Below are 18,658 nucleotides of genomic sequence, written 5' to 3' on the forward strand. Positions count from 1 at the left end.
CAGTCGGAGTCTCACTCTGTCGCCCAGACTGGAGTGCAGTGGCCGCTCCCGGCCACCGCAGCCTCGACCTGCTGGGCTCCGGCGATCCTTCTGCCTCAGCCTTCTGAGTAGCTGGAACTACAGGCGCGTTCTACCTCGCCCGGCTAATTTTTTGATTTATTGTAAAGATGAGGTCTCGCCAAGTTGCCCAGTCGGGTCTCGAACCCGCGGGCTCAGGCAATTCACTCACCTTAGCCTCCCAAAGCGCTGGGATTACAGGCTGAGCCACCGAGCCCGGCTTGTTTTTTCTGTTATTTTGCTTTCAACAATTCTTCAGTGATACAAAAGTGAATTATAAACTTTGTTCATGTTCAAGTGCTAAACATGATATTTTCCTTTTCCAGCTTTCATTAAGATGTTAAAAAAAATAATGTTTACAAACTTTAATTCTGAGTTAATTGTGTTAACTGCGTTCTACCTAAAGGGTAGAAATAAGAGCTCTTTAATAGAATATGATATCCCTTAACAAAATATCTTTGGTCACTTAAAAGCTGATAAAAATAAGAATGTATCTATTTAAACTTAATTTGATTTTCTAGTGTACTTTTTCATAATTGATATAAAAATTAATCTTGGGAGTTCTTTTAATTGTCATTCACTTGGATTTTCTTCCATGTGCCAAAATGTTTAAATTGTGACAAATTTGTTTCTGTTTTGTACAAATGATTTTCGGACTTCGTTCTTTTCAAGAATCTGATTAATGCCTGGCAAATGTATTGTGGTAATACCCCATTTATCTCTTTTTCCTTGAATGAACAATAGAAGATTTTGAAAGAGATTTTTAGTTAGGTAGTAAGTATTCCTCTCTCATGGGAGTAAAAAATAAAAGCACACCTAACTTATTTTCACATGTACAACTTATACTCTCAGTTTATATTTTAAAACACTAGGGCAAGCAGATTTTTAAAATCTTTTCTCATTCTTACATTTAAGAAAGGGAGGAGTTTAACCTTACTTTTTGACTCTGGTTTCTGAAGTGGGGCATAAGAGGAAAGTTACTCTTTCATCATTCATGTCCAGGTTATTGGCATTGCTTAATATAAAATCCACTATAGAAGAAATGAAGAAGACTTTTTACACCACATTGATGAAAAGCTGAATGAACTTCGGCTGCCCAGAATCTTACCCACTTCTCAGTAGCTCACATTGATTAGACTTCTGAGGATCTCAGAATGAAGTAGAAGTGATCACAAGTTTATAGCATCACTGTTGGAAGAACCTGTGCGTGTTTGCCAAGCACTGAGCACCTTTAGGCATTTAAAACTGGAAAAGCATAGAAATTATATAGACCCGCCCATCATTGGTGATACCATTGAAAACTGAGTGACATTCTCAGGGTTTTAACTAATCAAAGACAGAGAAAGGGCTAACTAGATAAGACATTATTTAATAATGTCTCTCTATGTTCATAATGTTAGGTTCATAGAAAATGTCTCTAGGTAAGGCAGACTGGGGAGAGGATGTAATTAATTAAGGCATCTTGTTTTCATAACTTTGCATGTAAGAGAAGATATTTTTTCTTTATAAATATAAGTACTGGGGGGTTTTCTGCTGGCTACTAGAAGCAGTGCTCAGGCCATAACTACTATATGAACCTCCCTTTGACTTTTCAGGGGCTGTTTCATGAATCGGTGTTTTTCTTCTGTTCAGTGTTTACAGGCATTGGAGTTTTTACATGCTAATCAAGTGATCCACAGAGACATCAAAAGTGACAATGTGCTTTTGGGGATGGAAGGATCAGTTAAACTTAGTGAGTAACAAATGAACAAATAATACTTACTTGTTATTTATTATAGTTTTCTGCCTTTTATTTAATTAAAAACTCTTCTGGTTAGGTGTGGTGGTTCATGCCTGTAATCTTAGCACTTTGGGAGACTGAGGCAGGAGGATTGCTTGAGCCCAGGAGTTTGAGACCTACCTGGGCAGCATAACAAGACCTCGCCTCTACAAAAAAAAAAAAAAAAATTAGCTAGGTGTGGTTGTGTGTACCTGTAGCCCCAGCTATTCAGGGGACTGAGGCAGGAAGATAGCCTGAGCCCAGCAGGTCAGTGTTGCAGTAAGTCAGGTTTTACCACTGCACTTTAGCCTGGGTGACAGAGCAAGTCTCCGCTCAAAAGGAAAAATACCCTTCTGATATTAATATTTTTACGATTTTGATATATGGAAGGATGGGAATCTAGTGCTAAAGAATATGGACTCTTAACTGGACAGTCTGGATTTAAATAGCAGATCTGCTATTACTATTTGGCTAAATAATTTTGGGCAAGTTACTTAATCTCTGTTTCTTTTCTCATTTGTTCAATGAGGAAAATAGTTAGATGTGATGGCCTATACCTGTAATCCCAGTACTTTTGAATTGCTCAAGCCCAGGAGTTTGAGACCTGTCCTGGGCAAAATAGCAAGATCTCTTTTCTATTAAAAAAAAAAATCAAGCCGGGCTAGGTGGCTCAGTCTGTAATTCCGTGCCTTTGGGAGGCTGAGGTGAGTGGATTGCCTGAGCCCACGAGTTCGAGACCCGCCTGGGCAGCAAGACCTCATCTCTACAATCAATCAAAAATTAGCTGGGTGTGGTAGCGCGCACCTGTAGTTCCAGCTACTTGGAAGGCTGAGGTGGAAGGATTGCCGGAGCCCAGCAGGTCGAGGCTGCGGTGGCCGGGAGCGGCCACTGCACTCCAGTCTGGGTGACAGAGTGAGACTCCAACTCAAAAAAAAAAAAAAATCAAATAAAAAACTTGGCCAGATAACACAAAGTGTACTTGGTCCACTACCAGGGGAAGTGAAGATCACCTAGAAGCCCAAACTTCACCTGCATGTAGCCTCCTTATATAGTAAATCCTCACTTCTCCCCCACATATTTATAACAAAAAAACTAAATAAAATATTAATTAATTGATTAAAAATTTGTCTAGTATGGTGGCATGTACCTGTGGTCACAACTACACAGGAGGCTGAAGTGGAAGGATCGCTTGAGTCCAGGAGCTCAAGGCTACAGTGAGCCATGATCATACTGCTGCACTCCAGCCTGGGCGACAGGCTCAAAAAATAAATAAATAATAAACTAATAGTACTTATCTCAGAGAATTCTTCGGAGGATAAAAAAATATAAAGTTCTTAGCGACAGTCACAGGAGTATTGCAATGTTGTTGCTGTCTTACAGAGGTAAACTTGAATTTGTTTCTGCCATCTGTTGTAGTAGTTTTTCTCATCATCCTGTTCAGCCTTTGAGTTTTATAGAGCGTGGCCTAATCAGCAGAGGGGTCTATGACTCTGACCTTAGAGATGACAAGGAAAAGAAATCCCCTACTGAGGTTTTTTCTGCAACCTTCAAAGCATTTGTTGGATCAAGAAACCAAAAACTGTCATCTTCTGTTCTGCTGTAGGATTGGGCTCTTTTTTATTTTTTATTTTTTTTATTGCTTGAGTCGAGGTCTCACTCTGTCTACCAGGCTAGAGTACAGTGGCACACCCATGGCTCACTGCGTCTTTGACTTCCTGGACTCAGGTGATCCTTTTGCCTCAGCAAGCTGAGGACTATAGCTGGGGCTATTGATGCGTACCAGCACGCCTGGCTAATATTTTATTTTTTGTGGAGATATTTTTTGCCCAGCCTGATCTTGAAGTCCTAGACTCAAGCAGTCCTCCCTTCTTGGCCTCCCAAAGTGCTGGGATTATAGGTATGAGCCACCATACCCAGACAAGATAGCTCATGTTTATGTAGTCTTAGTAGGCAAGTTCTTATTCCTTCTTTTTGGTGACTACATATGTAAACAGAATTAGACTTTTCTGGATAACTTTTTTTTCTGACTTTGACACTTACTAGATGAATGACCTTGGATAAGTTATCTTCTAAGTTATTTATATGTATATGTCTCAGTTTCCCCATTTATAAAATAGGAATAATTATAGTAATAAATGTACCTATCTCATAGGGTTATCATGAGGATTCGATATTTCAGTTCTTACAAGGCACTTGACCAGTACCTGGCTTGTTACAAGCATGAATTTTAGCTATGAAAACTAATAACAATTACTCTTTTAGGATTCTCTCCTGTAGAATTACGAATTTATATACCACAGTAAGTACAAGGGTGTTCTCGGGAGCATTGTAAGGAAAAACTATCTTAAATGTTGAGCAATAAGGGAATAATTAAGTAAATTATGGTATTTTTATATCCTATAATATTCTGTGCTTTTAAAAATGAGACAGGCCGGGCATGGTGGCTCAAGCCTGTAATCCCAGCACTTTAGGAGGCCAAGGTGAGGGGATTGTCTGAGCCCACAGGTTCAAGAACAGCCTGGGCAACTTGACGAGACCTCATCTCTACAATAATTCAAAAAATTAGCCGGGCATGGTAGTATGTGCCTGTTGTTCCATCTACTTGTCTACTTGAAAGGCTGAGGTGGAAGGATCGCCGGAGCCCAGCAGAGGTTGCCTCTGGGATGGCCGTGAGTGTGCCACTGCACCCTAGCCTGGGTGACTCCAACTCAGAAAAAAAAAAAATGAGGCAGATAAATGTGTTACTATGGAAAGACCCCCCCCAAAATAAATTAAATTTTAAGAATATCCTAATTGGATAAAGTAAATCAAGCATTTCCTAGATACTATTCATGCATATGCAAATGCATAACAGAAGGGCTAAATGTTATTTTTATTTTTTTGAGTCAGAGCCTCACTCTGTCACCCAGGCTGGAGTACAGTGGCACGCTCACAGCCACCAAAATTTCGACCTGCTGGGCTTAGGCGATCCTTCTGCCTTAGTCTTCCAAGTAACTGGAACCATGGGTGTGTGCCACCACATCCGGCTAATTTTTTGATTTATTGTAGAAACAAGGTCTTGCCAGTTTGCCCAGACTGGTCTCCAACCCATGTGCTCAGGCAGTCCTCTTGCCTCTGCCTTCCACAGTGCTGAGATTACAGGCGTGAGCCACTGCACCTGGCCTAAATGTTAATTTAACAGTGGTTACACATGGAGTAGAATGGGTTAACAGTGGAAGGAAGAAAGTCTAAACCCTGATCCTGACTTCCCCGCTAAAGTAACATTGGATACTAAACTAGGCATTCTGCTCCTCAGCTATAAAAATGAGATGATTGAATAGATTAATGCTGGTGAGGGCCTTATCGATTATTGAGGCTCTCTGCTAAGTTGGATGCTTAGTAATTCTAACTTGTGTTTAATTTACTGAAAGTAGTTTTTATGAACCTTTGCCTGGTTTGCTGCATATTGTTTTGATGTTCACCTTTTATTTTCTTTCAGACCTTTTTCACTTTTATTAAATTTTTAAGGCTAGACTTAATCGTTCAGAGTAAAAGGCCCTCTGATAATTTTTACTCTGCTTGTGGGAATTTAAAAGTAAAAAGTGAGAGCATGTAACATTGCAATATTTTAAACTCATTCTGTTTTACTTTGTTAATAAAATCTTAAAAATCAAGAGGCTGAAGAGAGTTAAAATTTAATTAATTCTGTCATCTGAAGTGAACTCTTTAGCTAAAGCCATCCATGGAAACCATTAACTCTCAATGTTTTGTTTTGTTTTATAGCTGACTTTGGTTTCTGTGCCCAGATCACCCCTGAGCAGAGCAAACGTAGTACCATGGTTGGCACACCATACTGGATGGCACCAGAGGTGGTCACACGGAAGGCTTATGGCCCTAAAGTTGACATATGGTCTCTGGGTATCATGGCTATTGAGATGGTAGAAGGAGAGCCTCCATACCTCAATGAAAATCCCTTGAGGGTAAGATCAATTAAATACTAACCTTATTGTAAGACAGATGTTTTTCTTTAAAACACTTACTTGGAACTTGTTTGTGCCAGGCACTGGCCAAGAATTTGGGGTAAAAGTCTTTGCCCTTACTCCGCAACTAAAAATAATATATCCTGTGAGTTATGGAATTAACATGCTAGAGTTAGTAGATTTTTAGTAGTAAGCTGTATGGCTTTGTTACTTTGCATATAAAGTTTATCACATGTTCTATCTCTGTAAATCTTTTTTCTTTTTCTTTTAAATTACCATATATGTCTTAACATCATTAGTTCTTAAGGAAATACACACTCAAAACCACAACTTGGTAACATTTCACACCTACTGGAATGACTGTAATCAAAAAGACAGTAGGTGTTAGTGAGAAGATGAACAAATTGGAACCCTCCTCATATGGCTGGTGGGAATGTAAAATGGTGCAGCTGCTATGGAAAATAATTTGACAATTCCACTAAAAGTTAATACTGAGTTACCATATTTCTTGGATACGTACCTACCAGTTCTTCTGCTAGGTACGTATCCAAGAGAATTAAAAGTATATGACCACACAAAAACTTACATATGACTGTTCCTAGCAGCATTATTCATAAGAGCTAAAAAGTGGAAACAACCCAGATGTCTGTCACCTAATAAGCAGTGGAATATTGCTTGGCCATAGAAAGGAAGTAAGTACTGGTATATGTTACAACACTGAACCATGAAAGTGTTATGCTAGACTGGGCGCAGTGGCTTATGCCTGTAATCCCAGCACGGGAGACCAAGAGGGGAGGATTGCCTGAGTCCACAGGTTCAAGACTAGCCTGGGCAACTTGGCAAGACCTCGTCTCTACAATAAATCAAAAAATTAGCCAGGCATGGTGGCATGTGCCTGTGGTTCCAGCTATGTGGAATGCTGTGGCAGAAGGATCACCTGAGCCCAACAGATCAAGGTGGCTGTCAGCATGCCACTACACTCCAGCCCGGGTGACAGAGTGAGACTGTGACTGAAAAAAAAAAGAAACTGTTCTGCTAAGTGAAAGAAGCCAAACAAAAGGTGGCATTGGATTTTGGTACTCTTTTCCTGAACATTTTTCATCCCGTTGCCAAAGATTCCAGTTTAAGTGAGCAGTTAAAATACTTTTACAGAGGTTGATTAATTTAGACTGCTTTTCAGAACAATTTTTTTTTTTTTTTGGTGTTGGAGTCTCTCTCTGTCACCCAGGCTGAAGTGCAGTGGCACGCTCACGGCCACCCCAGCATCGACCTGCTGGGCTCAGGCATTCCTTCTGCCCCTGCCCTCCAAGTAGCTGGAACTACAGGCGCACACTACCACGCCCAGCTAATTTTTTAAAAAAATTCATTGTAGAGATAAGATCTCACCAATTTGCTTGGGTTGATCTCAAACCCATGTGCTCAGGCAATTAACTTGCCTTGGCTTCCCAAAGTGCTGGGATTATGGGCTGAACCCAGAACAATTTTTTAAACTTCTAATTTTATTCATTCCCTTAGCTGCTGTTGATTTGGGTACCTGCCAAGCACGTCAAGGTGCTGTCTAAAGGAACCAACAAAAATCCCTGCCATCACAGAACTTAGATTCTACTGGGAGGGGAGAGACAAACCAAATAAAGTAGAATAGTTTTTAATGTGGTAAATAACGTGCTCTAAATGCTGGGACTAGCAGGGAGGGGGTCAGAGTGTTTACTTTAAAAGGGTGCTTGAGGAGGGCTTCACTGTGGTGACATTTAGGCAGAGGAGGTAAGAGTGAGATCCTTCCCTGGGGGAAGAGCATTCCTAGCCACACAAAAGTCCTGAGGCAGGAGTGCTCCTGGTATATTAAGAGATCATTGAGGGCAGATAGCAGATACTCCTGCCGCTGTCCTACCTGTTGCGCCCTTCCAGCATATCTTCCCTTTAATAAATCTATGTTTCTTAATTTATAACTATCTTGGTGAGTCCTTTTACCCTTATGACTCTGGCCTACCTACTCGCCACACATGGCATTTGGTACATTTGGATGTTTTTTCAAAAGTGATATCTTTGGATACAGGGTTGCCAGATTTAGTCAATAAAATAAAGGACACACACAAAAAAGATCATTGAGGATTTCAGCATAGATAGGGTGTATTGAGCAAATAGCAAGAGATAAGGTACATCCGTGAAGAAACAAGGACAGACTGTGAATGCCTTCTAAGGCTGTAGGAAGGATTCTGGCTTTTACTTGAGGTAAAATGAGGAAAACATTAGAGAGTTTTGAGCAGAGGAATAAATTGGTTGGTTTTTCTTTCTTTTTTTTCTTTTCTTTTTTTTTTTTTTTTGAGTCAGAGTTTGACTCTGTCGTCCAGGCTGGAGTACAATGGCACACTTATGGCCACCGTAGCCTTGACCTGCTGTGCTCTGGCGATCCTTCCACCTCAGCCTTCAAAATAGCAGGAACTACAGGCACATGTCACCACACCTGGCTAATTTTTCTTGATTTATTGTAGAGACGAGGTCTCACCAAGTTTCCCAGGCTGGTCTTGAACCCTTGGGTGAAGGCAATCCTCTCACCTCTGCCTCCCTATGCTGGGGTTACAGGCAAGAACCACTGTGCCTAGTTTACATTTTAATGGGATTACTCTGACTACTTTCTTGGGAAGAGATAGTCAAGGAAGGCAAAGGCAGAGCTGGAAGACCAGTTAGGAGACTATTGTTGTCATTCAAGAAAGAAGTGCTGGTAGCTTAGACCAGGCTAGTATTAGTGGAGGGGATAAAAAGTGATAGATGTTTCAACATTGAACCTTGAAAGTGTTATGCTAGGTTGGGCATGGTGACTTACGCCTGTAATTCCAGCATTTTAGGAGGCCAAGGCAAGAAGATTGCCTGAGCACACAGGATATATTTTGAAAGAAGAGTCTACATAAGAGAAAAAATAAGAACAAAGGGATCTATTCCTAAGTAACTTAATTGCATTCCTGAACAAAGCTCAATAATATTCATAGGCCTCGACCACAGCCATGAGTGTGTTTAGGTTTCAGAAGAGGCTTGCTTTCGGTGTCCTTTGCTGTGGCAAAATGACCTGGTCCGTACCCCGTTGAGACCAATAAAATCACCAATGCCAATTTCTGTCAGCAGATTCAGAAGCTGATCAAAAACAGGCTGATCTTCCACAGGCCTGTGACCATCCATTCCCAGGCTCACTCCAGAAAAAAACACTTTGGCCAACAGGAAGGACAGGCATATGGGCATGGGCATGGGTAATTGAAAGTGTACTACCCATGCTCAAATACCAGAAAAGATAATCTGGATGAGGAGGATAAGAGTTCTGCACCAGCTGCTCAGAAGATACTGTGAATCTAAGAAGATTGACTGCCACATATATATCAGAGCCTGTACCTGAAGGTGAAAGGGAACATGTTCAGAAACAAGAAGATTCTGGCTGGTCACAGGTGCTCACGCCTGTAATCCCAGCACTTTGGGAAGCCAAGACGAGGAATCACTTGAGCCTAGTAGTTCAAGACCAGCCTGGACAGCATAGCAAGACCTCATCTCTATAAAAAATCAGATGGATATGGTGGTATGTACCTGTAGTCTCAGCTACTTGGGAGGCTGAGGCGGAAGGATCACCTGAGCCCAGGAAGTTGAGACTACTGTGAGCTGTGATCCTGCCACTGCACTCCAGCCAGGGCAACAGAGTAAGACCCTGTTAAAAAAAAAATCCGGACTCGGTGGCTTAGCCTGTAATCCCAGCACTTTGGGAGGCTGAAGTTAGTGGATTGCCTAAGCCGGTGGGTTCGAGACCCGCCTGGGCAACTTGGCGAGACCTCATCTCTACAATAAATCAAAAAATCAGCCGGGCGTGGTAGCGCGTGCCTGTAGTTCCGGCTACTTGGAAGGCTGAGGTGGAAGGATCGCCGGAGCCTAGCAGGTCGAGGCTGTGGTAGCTGGGAGCGGCCACTGCACTCCAGTCTGGGCGATGGAGTGAGACTCCAACTCAAAAAAAAAAAAAAAAAAGCAGATTCTTAATGAACACGTTTACAAACTGAAAACAAGGTCTGCAAGAAGCTTCTGGTTGACCAGGCTGAGGCCCACAGATCTAAACCCAGGAAAGCACCAGGATTCTGTGAAGAGTGCCTTTGGACCAAGAAAGAAGAAATCAAGACTCTGTCCAAGGAGGAAAGAACCAAGAAATAAAGCTTTCCTTCTTTTATAAGTTTACCAGGCTGGCAAAGGAGCAGAAAATGTGACTCAATGAGGAAAACCAATCAGTTGAAACTGACACACATAAAAGAAATAGCATACAAGGTCATTAAACAATTTTCACAACTGCATTTCTGGTTTTAAAGCAGTTAAACAGACATTTGAAAGACGTATGTTTATTTATTTATTTATTTATTTTTGAGTCAAAGTCTCACTCTGTCTCCAGGCTGGTGTGCAGTGGCACGCTCGTGGCCACCGTAACCTCAACCTGCTGAACTCAGGAGATCCTTTTGCCTAGCCTCCTGAGTAGCTGGGACTACAAAGACATGCGACCACACCCGACTAATTTTTTTATTTACTATAGAGACGAGATCTCGCCATGTTGCCCAGGCTGGTCTCAGATCCCTGGGCTCAGGAAATCCTCTTGCATCTGCCTCCCCAAGTGCTGGGATTACAGGCATGAGCCACTGTGCCCAGCCAAAGACCCAAATTAAATTTACACATGGAAACTACAGTGTTTGAGATTGAATTAATGGTAGATTATATGATGGAGCAATGCAAACTATCCAAAATAAAAGGACAGGAAGTATATGTCGGTATCCTTTTTTTAATGGCATTTTGGCAGTACAGCAGAAACCTTAAATAATTCTGGGGGAAATCTAGGTGTCTGCAAAACACCTAACTGATAAAGTACTTGTATCTAAAATGTACAAAGAACTCTTAAAACTCAGTAAGAACACAAATGAGCCAATTTTAAAATGGGCAAAAGATCTGAGCAGACTCTTCACTAAAGAGGCACAAGTGGCAAATAAGCCTAAGAAAAGAGGAAAGAGCACAGTGTCATGTAATTAGGGAATTGCTAGGTCAACCACACACTGTTAGGATGACTGAGATTCAAACAACTGATGACACCAAAGGCCAGGTGAGGATGTGGGGCATGTGCAACTGTGGAAGACAGTTTGGCACTTCCCTGCGAAACTGAAATAATCTTACCCTGTGACCTCTCCGTTGTGCTTCTAGGTATTTACCAAGTGAGTTGAAAACTTGTGTCCACACAAAAACCAATACATAGATGTGTATAGCATATTTTATTTATAATTGCCCCAAACTGGAAGTATCCAAAATATCCTTCAAAAAGTGAATAGACTATGGTACATCCATATAATGGGGTATTATTTATTGATAAAAAGAATAAACTATCAAAGCAGAAAAAGACTTGGAAAAACTTTTAAGTGTGTATTTCTTAAGTGAGAATCCAGGCTAAAAAGGCTACATACTGCTGGGCACAGTGGCTCATGTCTGTAATCCCAGCACTTGGAGAGGCTGAGGCAAGAGGATTGCCTGAGACCAGCTTGGGCAACTTGGCAAGACCTTGTCTCTACAATAAATAATAACAGCAACAAAAAATTAGCTGAATGTAGTGTTGTGCATCTGTAGTTTTAGCTACTAGGAAGGCTGAAGTGGAAGGATCACCTGAGTCCAGCAGGTCGAGACTGCAGTGGCCCTGAGTGTGCTGTTGTACTCCAGCCAGGACGACAGAGTGAGACTCTGACTTTAAAAAAAAAAAAAGAAGAAAAGAAAAAAAGGCTACATACTGTATGATTCCCACTATGACGTAAAAAAGGTCAATGATTGCAGGTTTTGGTTGGGTGAGGTATAGAGAAGATGAATAAATGAAAGAATTTTTTAGGCAGTGAAATTATTTTCTATAGTACTACAATGGTGGATCATAACAGTGTTTGTCAGAATCCATAGAATGGCTAAGTGTAGTAGCACCATGTGTAGTCCTGGCTACTCTGGAGGCTGAGGCAGAAGGAATGCTTGAGCTCAGGAGTTCAAGTCTAGTCTGGGTAACATAGCAAGACCTCATGCTAAAAAAAACCAAAAATGCCATAATACAATACAAGGCGTGCACCTTAATGTAAACTATGAACTTTAGTTTAATAGAAGTATATCAACTTTGGTTCATTTGTAACAAGTATACCATACTATAATGCAAGATATTAGTAAGGAAAACTCTGTGGGGGTCATATATATGAGAACTCTATACTATCTTCCCAATTTTTTTAAACCTGAAATTTCTAAAAAAAAAAAAAATGGTTAATTAAAAATTATTATTCCACTTCTAGAGATTTAAAAACAGTAGCCAGTATATAAGAATTTTCTAGAGAGGGTTGATTAAGTTATAAAAACCATTCATGTAGTAAGGCAGTATTTACTTTAGCCATTAAAATACTTTTATATATCAGGCCAGGCACAGTGTCTCCCTCCTGTAATCCCAGCACTTTGAGAGGCGGAGGTGAGAGGATTGCCTTAGCCCACAGGTTCAAGACCAGCCTGGGCAACATGGTGAGACTTCATCTCTACAATAAATCAAAAAAATTACCTGGGTGTGATGACACACTCCTGTAGTCTCAGCTACTTGAAAGACTGAAGCGGAAGGACCCTGAGCCAAGCAGGTCAAGGGTCCAGTGACTGTGAGCATGCCACTGCACTCCAGCCTGGACAACACAGTGAGACTCCAACTCAAAAAAATAAAAATACATAAAATAATTGTATATATATAATTAGTTACTAGTAATGATGAGCTGAAATATAGCTGATTTTTTTTTTTTAGAGTTTGGAGTGCAATGGCACAGTCATGGCTTATTAGGCGTGTGCTACCATACCTACCTAATTTTACTTTTTGCAGAGATGGAGTCTCAATATGTCATCCAGGCTGGTCTTGAACTCTTGGCCTCAAGTAATCCTCCTGCCTTGGCCTTCCAAAGTACTGGGATTACAGATGTGAGCCTCTGCTCCCGGCTGTTTTTTTTTTTTTTTTAAAGTTTAAACAAGTCCTATTGTTTTGAATTATATCTATGACTTGAAAAAAAGCTTGAGAACAGTAAACAGGATGGCTGGTGGTGGAGTTGTTATTTTTCTTTATACTTTTGAATATTATAGTTTTTTAAAGCAATATATATTGCATTTATAATTTACAACAAAAATGGTGAAGCCAATTTTAGAAAAAGAACTTAGGGAAATATAGCATTTAAAGAAAGGCCTGGTTCGGTGGCTCAGCCTATAATCCCAGCACTTTGGGAGGCCAAGGCAAGTGGATTACCTGAGCCCACAGATTCAAGACCAACCCAGGCAACTTGACGAGACCTCATCTCTACAATAATCAAAAATTAGCTAGGCACAGTAGCACATGCCTATAGTTCTGGCTACTTGGAAGGCTGAGGCAGAAGGATCACTGGAGCCCAGCAGGTCGATGCTGGGGTGACCGTGGGCATGCCACTGTACTCCAGCCTGGGCGACGGAGTGAGACTCCAACCAAAAAATTGAGATTAAATAAATAAAGAAAAATATCAAATCTAAATGGTATAGCTGATAATCACACCACTTTAGTATTTGTGGTAATCCATAAACTTTATAAAGCACTTTGTCACTTTGTTGAACTAGCTTAAGTGTGCCCAAAAATGTTCTTCTCTTTTTAGGCCTTGTATCTGATAGCAACTAATGGAACCCCAGAACTTCAGAATCCAGAGAAACTGTCCCCAATATTTCGGGATTTCTTAAATCGATGTTTGGAAATGGATGTGGAAAAAAGGGGTTCGGCCAAAGAATTGTTACAGGTAAATTTGAAAATGATTTCATTTTTGGAAAAAGGTTGACCTTTTTCGGTAGCCACCAGAAAGTTCTCATAGGGTTCATAATTAGATTTTACTATTCATTGATCACCAGCAGTAAGGCAGCTGTTGCATTTTAGGGTTTTATCTGCTGAGTAAAATTCTGATAATACCATATTGTTAAGTTTTTGTGTGTTACCAGTTCTTAGACCTGGCTGTTGCTGGCATGATTGTATATGTGGGTTATTTAACTTTAGATTTTATGATACTACCACAACTAAAATAACTGGTTTTTGGTTATGTTGATTTTTATATCAGTATTGAAATATGTGTTTAGCTTATTTATTTTGAGTCTCACCCTGTCATTCAGGCTGGAGTGCAGTGGCACGCTCACAGCCAGCACAGCCACGACTTGCTGGGTTCAGGCCACCTCAGCCTTCCAAGTGGCTGGAGCTACAGGCATGTGCCACCACGCCTAATTTTTTGATTTCTTGTAGAGATGAAGTCTCGCCAAGTTGCCCAGGATGGTCTAAAATCCCTAGGCCCAGGCAATCCTCTCGCTTCTGCCTCCCAAAATGCTGGGACTACGGACGTGAGCTACTGTGCCTGGCTGTGTTTAGTTTATTAAGTAAATGATGATCCACAAGTAGTTTTGGGGCCGTAACTGAAATAAATTATTTTGTTTCTGAAGTGATGAATGATATTTATACATTTTTTTTCCCCTTTCTGGCAGCATCCCTTCCTGAAACTGGCCAAACCATTATCTAGCTTGACACCACTGATCATGGCAGCTAAAGAAGCAATGAAGAGTAATCGTTAACACCTTCGCCATGGCTTCATATTCTTTTTTCCATTTTCTAAAAGAAGTCTTTTAATATATGAAAATTCTTGCTCTTTTCGGGGTTTAAAGAAGTGACCTACATAGCGTGGAGGAAAAAAGCAAACTATTCTCTGAAGGCAACCAAGAGAAAATTGCAAAAAGAAAATTATGACTTTGAAATGAACCCCTTCTTTAGGGTCCAAAAGGAATTGTCTTTCAGCAGACAGTCTATCGTGGCCACTTCTCATGCTTGAGATTTACATTTCATTTTGCTGACTTTGTTGTAGTAGATCCCATTCATTGTCCCCTGTGGGATATTTTTAATACTTGAATGGCAGATTTGAGTTTTTCAGAGTATTGTTTCATCTGCTAGTCTTCTTTTTCTCTCCTTCACAGCTTTACTTTTCCTTGACATGCTCCTTTTGAGTTGCTTTGAGAAATTTTTCTCATGCCTAAATTCAAGGCAAGTGTGATTAGAAATCATGTAGCTCCTTATATTGGCAAAGGAGCTCAATGCAGTTTAACTTTGTATAGAAGCTAGGACCAGCTATTGTTACATGTAATATTTCAGTTCAGAACTTGATCTGAAGGAAGGGAAGAAAAGTATGTGATTTTTACCTTTTTTAACAAATGTGAAAAAAGTCAACTTTAGAAATTTCATGTAGTGAGGTTGGGGTTTGTTACATGTATAGCGAGAAGACTAATAATCTATATTTATAACTAAATCATTGAGCTAGAAAAAGCATCCCATTGACTACATTCTTACAATTGGGTCTTCCTTTCTGCCTGTTTCCTCTTCATATTTGGCTCCAGAAACCAAAGTGATTTGTTCTTGTTCAAACTTGGGCTTTTTGACTTTGGTTAGTGCCACTACCTTCCCCTTCCCTCCTTTTTCCTTCTTCATTTTGAAAATAAATTTCTGTATATGTTGCAATTTTAGGTTTAGGTTTGGTTTTTTGTTTTTATTTTTAATGAACCCTCTCTCTCACCCCACAACCCCCCCACAACCCATGGCAAATAATATAATAACCATTGAATTTCCAGAATTTAAAAGTTAACCTTTTTTTTTTTTTTTTCCATTTAAAGGATAAAAATATTTGGGGCTAGCAGAGACAGAGTCTTGAACCTTGGTGAGCTTGAAATAATTAGATGAGATTATGTTCATGAAAGGGAGATGTCAGTATTACAGAAAAGTAGCTTATGACCAATAAACTGTAGAGACTTGTCATAAGTTAAATTGTCCCAAACCACCAATATTTTATTGTCTATGAGAACTTCAATAACAGTACTTCTTGATGAGTTTGTAGATCATTTGAAACACTGAGATACTATAATGGGTTTTTTTCCCCTTCAAATAAATTGAGAATATTCATGTAAAAAACTGGAGAAAGAAAAATGAAATGTGCTTGTTGATAGCAATACTTTTTTATTTTAAAGATTTTTTTAAAAGGTCCGTGACCTGTAGCATTAATTATTTGAGTACCTGCTCTTCTCCCCTTCCCTTCTCTTTTTTCCTCTCATACTTCTATTTTGTTGTTTTGCTATTAAAGTAGGTATTATTCCTTCTGACATAGCTGGAACCTCATAAAACAAATATCTGCAGTTTGGTTCTGGCATTTTGTTCCCACCATCCCCTCCCAGTTAACTTCATACCTGTTTGCCATTTTGCAGTAGTAAAATCATGAATAAAAATAATTTTATTGTTTTGGAGTACATGGGGAAACTAGCAGGATTTTGTGTCCTGTTAGTCCCATCATATCTGTGTTCAGATACAATTATAAGGAGAGAAATGGCTGTTTTTTTACTGATAAGGCAGAAAGATTTTCAGAAAAATAAGTGAAATAATGAAACATATCTAGAGCACTTAATGGTCTGTGTTTTCAGTGTAATTCTTGATTTCATTTTTCTCTGGACTACATTGGCCTTGTACATTCATTCCTAAATTACAGAAACTGGTTTATTTCTGGTGAAAAGCTACAGTGCCTCTTCCAGATCTGAACATTCTTTGTAAACAGTTGTCTGGATGGATTATGATAAAGAAGATACTACCGATGAAATAGAAAACCAACTAGATAAGACTTATCATGACTACTCAAGAAGGCACTTCCATCCTAAGTCATAAAGACCACATTCACTGAATATGTGCCAATGCCCCATTTTATGCTTGTGACTCAACAAAGGGCTTTTCAGTTGATAGAAGCAGTTTGGGATTTATATTTACAACTTCTTTGATGGTTACCTGTACGTCCATTGCTGGCAACGGACTTTGTTGTTAAAACCTGACTCCTAGGTTAAGGGAGCTACACTGTGGTTTATTCTTTACTTACCTGGATAAACTAACCTCTAATAGAAATATACTTTGGTTAATTTTGAAATGTGTCATTTTTAAATGAAATCTTAAAAGCAATACAGACTTGTGATTTATTAGTTAATTTTAAATTAAAATATTCAGATCTTGTTGAAAGAACAATTATCTCTGAATCAAAGTTCATGTTTTTTAAATAATTGCCTTTTGTATTCACCCTTTTTGTCATCATTTTAAAATGAAAATTCCCATTTAAATCTACAAGTTACCTTAGTAGTCCTCTTGTGTTATTAGGACAATTACTGTAGTAATTATTTATTCTCTTTAGACTTGCTGGTGGTCTTAAAGTTATCTTCTTTTTTTTTTTTTTCTTTTGCTTTTAGGAACAGTTAGAACTGGGAAACCATAAAAACATTGAACATTTTATCCTGCCTAAAATAGTAAACAGAGTGATTGTGTAGCGTAAGACACAAAGCCAACACAACTCTGTCTTCATGTGTTGCGTGCCTGGCATGTAGTATGAATCATTTTTCCTTTAACATATAAATATTAAGCTGCTTAGAATTTACTGATTAACCACGAATTCTAAACGAGCCTGTGCCTTTAACAAGCAATTTAAAACTACCTATGAGTATTTCTTTGTAGGGCTCACTTAAATACATGTTTTTTGTATATATTGTATTCTAGCCAGAATAATTTTAGGTCTGATCAAGTAGTAGCTGTAAGTAGAGGAATAATTTACATCAATTTTTGAATCTAAAATTTTTTTAAAATATGCTGAAATTCATGTCTAGTGAAATGTCAAAATACCATTATAAATTAGCTAAAATCTAGGTTAATACTCATTTGGGGTCTTTTTAATAGTAATATAAAAAGCAGATTGTCTTCCTCATCTCCACTGCTCCTGTAGATGTTTAAACAGTTAAAATTCATTTTTTCATAGTGTGTGTATTAGGAAAGAATATATGTATGTGTATACACACACACACACACGCACGCACATTCATTCTTTTGTTTTCCTCACTCAACACATTTATTGAACGCTGTGGCAAAGATGCTGTGGTAGGTGATGTTGGAGTTACAAAGAAGAGTCGAGCACTGGCCTGGCCTTGAAAGAACAGAAGTCTTTTTCAAAAGTTCACCATTCTAGATTGCTGCCTAGACAAGAGGCGGAAAGAAATGTATGATAATTCTGTGAAGCAAATCTTTATTCTTTAAAAACAACGAATTACATTTGGAATGATTGAAATGTGCTGGCCTTTTTTCTTGTTTTGATAGAAATGGAATTAAGTGAAAGTAGCTTGTCTTTTCTATTGTCTTCAAATTTTATAATGCTTTTTCTTTTTAATTTAATCCCATTCAATTATTTAATTGTTAAATTGACATTAACTGCTGTATTTGATGACTTTGTTCAGTAATTTTGTTCTTTCAGGGCTAGAAATAAACTTTTTTTTGAATGTTCATTTTTCCCTTTCCTAAACTTGCATTCATTTCTTTTGATCAGAAGAGCACAAAAGAATAAGTGTTCAAATTTCTAATAGATTTTCGAACAGCATTCTAGTATTTTGAAGGATAAATTTTTCTTATCATTAAAAAAACATTTTTTAAATGTTTTAAACCTTTTGATGGTGTCATAGCACCATTTTGAATGTATTGTAAAACTCTAAAGTAGGAAGGTTTCTAGACGTCTGTTGAATGGTAAGCATGAACTTTTCCTCTTCCAAGTCAGTTTCAGAAAACATTTCTTACAAATGTTCCTAAATTAGACCCAGTGAAACAATTCTGATGTGTTTAAACACCTCTAATAACTTGACTTGAGATTCTAACTCATGTCTAGCTGGAGTAATAAAATTCTAATTTGAATTTTTGTGTTAAATGCACCAAAAAACCTTTAAGAGTGCAATACTCAAAGCCATCATTTTATTATATGAATTTAATCTGTAATGTTGGATACACTAATGT

The 18,658-nt window shown here is 38.9% G+C and overlaps 1 protein-coding gene across 1 annotated transcript in view; it reads left to right on the top strand.

The window, feature by feature from the left end:
* PAK2 (p21 (RAC1) activated kinase 2) overlaps positions 1 to 18,159 on the top strand; it is an 87,032-nt gene extending 68,873 nt beyond the window's left edge. The window contains exons 12-15 of the mRNA XM_008064235.2: positions 1,690 to 1,789; positions 5,579 to 5,775; positions 13,440 to 13,577; positions 14,305 to 18,159. Coding sequence (XP_008062426.1) covers positions 1,690 to 1,789; positions 5,579 to 5,775; positions 13,440 to 13,577; positions 14,305 to 14,391 — 522 coding nt within the window. The 3' untranslated portion in view covers positions 14,392 to 18,159. The remainder of the gene's footprint in view (positions 1 to 1,689; positions 1,790 to 5,578; positions 5,776 to 13,439; positions 13,578 to 14,304) is intronic.
* The last annotated feature ends 499 nt before the right edge of the window (positions 18,160 to 18,658 follow it).

This window comes from Carlito syrichta, unplaced genomic scaffold (genome assembly GCF_000164805.1).
Source record: "Carlito syrichta isolate Samal-C Ts95f unplaced genomic scaffold, Tarsius_syrichta-2.0.1 Scaffold307240, whole genome shotgun sequence".
NCBI classification, from domain to species: Eukaryota; Metazoa; Chordata; class Mammalia; order Primates; family Tarsiidae; genus Carlito; species Carlito syrichta.